This window comes from Mus caroli, chromosome 17 (assembly GCF_900094665.2).
Source record: "Mus caroli chromosome 17, CAROLI_EIJ_v1.1, whole genome shotgun sequence".
Taxonomy (NCBI): domain Eukaryota; kingdom Metazoa; phylum Chordata; class Mammalia; order Rodentia; family Muridae; genus Mus; species Mus caroli.
The window spans coordinates 24,401,551-24,404,202 of NC_034586.1; the positions used below are offsets into that span (position 1 = coordinate 24,401,551).

Genomic DNA, 2,652 nt, shown 5'->3' on the forward strand with positions numbered 1-2,652 from the left:
GTCAGATCTCATTACAGATGGTTGTGAGCCACCACGTGGTTGCTGGGATTTGAACTCGGGACCTTTGAAAGAGCAGTCAGTGCGCTTAACCGCCGAACCATCTCACCAGCCTCCTCTTTCTTTCTTCCTTTCTTTCTTTCTTCCTTCCTTTCTTTCTTTCTTTCTTTCTTTCTTTCTTTCTTTCTTTCTTTCTTTCTTTCTCTCTTTCTTTCTTTTTTTCTCAGTCAAGTCCAGCTTCTAGGAGGGATACCCTGGGTGGGGGTCTGAGGTGACAATCTCATGGCTTTCCCTCCTGGACCCTGAGGTTCTTGGGCAATGCCAGGACCTCTGTCATCCTTCTGTAGACAAGAGCTAGTAACCAAGGGGCTATTTCTCCAGGCCAACGGAGACAAGTGTGTGCACCATACCCAGTGCTCCAGCGACTGCTGCCTCATAGACCTGGAGAGAAGCGGAGCCTTCTGCACCCCCAAGTCCCGCATAGGCATGGGGTGCTTGCCACAGGTGAGACACCCACAAGCAGGGAAAGAGTGGGGGAGGTTATAAAAAAGAGACAGACGCCTCTGCTCCCCCACTTCCCAGCCCTCACCCCCACCCCCACCTGCCTCTTCTGGTGCCCTGCCCCCACGACCAACTACTATTCATCCTGCAATCTCTCTTCTATGTGGTATTTTTACATCCTGGGCTGCCCCAAGGAAGGGGAACTTGCAAAGACTCATTGAGTCACATTCCCTGTGCCCCCCCCCCAGTGACTGTACATAGTAGGTGCTTGTTGCACACCAGATGAGAATCTTTTCCTTAACCTCTCTGAGGTGAGAAGGACGGGAGATACACCTACCTTGACCTAGTGCCTGTGACCTGGTTACCTGGGAGGGCTGCAGGGCTAGCTAGGACCTCAGCTTCCTAGGATCCAGGCTTACATCCTGGCTGCCCCCAGCTTCTGCCTTTAGGACCTGCTCTGACCTTAGTCATTGGGACTAATGTGTCTCCCTCACAAAGTGACTGGGGAAAGTTCACAGGGCTCATTCAAGCAGGTCAACTGAGATCAACTGGGAGATGCAAAGGCACAAAAGGTTTTCTTCCTACTCCAGGGCCCTGGACCCAAAGACTCCTAGGAAGGATGGACCCAGCCTCCATATCCTGGCTTGGTCCTCTGCCCGAGCTTAAAGGAACCAGCCAGGGCCCCACTGTGGCCTGGAGAATCGCTTTATTAGTATTAGAGGCCACTTGGTACATTGTATCTCCCTCTCTAGAACAGGGAGATGAGAACTGTTCTAGCTTGCTTTCTGTTGCTGTGATAAATACCAAGACCAAAATAACAACTCAGGAAGGAAAGTGTGTTACTGGGTCACACTCCATCACCACGGGACATCGCGCGGGAGCTGAATTAGAGACCAAGAAGAAGCACTGCTCTGTGGCTTCCTACTAGGCTCAGGCTTAGCCTTTCATACCAGGTACACCTGCCTAGGGATGGCCCCGCCCACAGTGGGCTTGGCCCTGCCATGCCAATCATTAAGACAATCTCTCACAGACACAGCCACGGGCCAATCAAAGGGAGGCAATTCCTTAACCTAGGTTCCCTCTTCCCAGATGAGTCTAGGTTATGTTAACAAGAAAATCCAGCCTGGGGGTTGGCCGGGGGCGGAGGGGGGTGGGGTGGGTGGGGTTAGCTCATCAGTGAAGAGCACTTGTTCTTGCCAGGAAGGGGTTCCATTCTCAGCACCCACATGGTGGCTCACGACCATGTGTAACTCTAGTTCCAGGCAATGTAATGGGGCCTGCAGACATATTCAAACACACAGGCAAACACATAAAAATAAATAAACAAATAAATAAATAAATAAAATCTAAGACGAGAAACCAGGGCAGCCGCTATCCCCCACTGGACAGAGGAAGAAAGGATATGACCCAGGCTGTATTCATGGTCATATGACATGGAACCTCGGGTTGGGGCATCTCCCACCACTATTTATACTCTTACCCCAATCTCCACAAGTGTGATACCTTCAATTCACACCCTTCCTCTCCCACAGACCAAGAGGAGCCTGAACATCATGTGTCCCTGTCGAGCTGGCTTGAGTTGTCATTCTAAGGACCCCACATGTCCCCGCCGGTGTCAAATGATATAGAGGATGACATAGGCTGCTCTTGGCCCCTGCTGCTGGACCTTCCCCTCCACAGGTGTCGCCCCCATCCCCAACTCCACTTCGACTCCTGAGCATTAAAATCACTTCCCGGCTCTGCTGTCTGTCTGTCCTTTGTGGGAAAGGCAAAAGGGGACACTGAGGCAGGAAGAGAGCCTCTCCACGGGTTGGTTTTTTGCCTAAAGCCTTGGTGGGAATAGGGATGGAGGGAGGAAGGAAGGGAGGGAGGGAGAGTTTCCTGGGGAGAGACTGGACTGAGGATGAGGCTGGGAGTGTGTGGGGAGAGTCAGAGTGAGGAGATATCTTGTGGGGGGAACGGAAGGGTGGAGGTCACTGGGAGTGTGTTCAATTGTGTAGGGATGTATAGATGCAAGGACGTGGGCAAACAAGAAGACTCGGCTGGCTTACTGAGATGAGACATTTGCTGCCAAGCTTAAGGACCCGAGTTCATTCCCCCAGGTGTCACATGGTAGGAGAGGTGGAATCCCAATCCATCTCTCTCTCCTCTGAC

At 52.0% G+C, this 2,652-nt stretch overlaps 1 protein-coding gene across 1 annotated transcript in view; it reads left to right on the forward strand.

The window, feature by feature from the left end:
- Clpsl2 (colipase like 2) overlaps window positions 1–2,232 on the forward strand; it is a 3,719-nt gene extending 1,487 nt beyond the window's left edge. The window contains exons 2-3 of the mRNA XM_021150124.1: window positions 379–501; window positions 2,031–2,232. Coding sequence (XP_021005783.1) covers window positions 379–501; window positions 2,031–2,126 — 219 coding nt within the window. The 3' untranslated portion in view covers window positions 2,127–2,232. The remainder of the gene's footprint in view (window positions 1–378; window positions 502–2,030) is intronic.
- The last annotated feature ends 420 nt before the right edge of the window (window positions 2,233–2,652 follow it).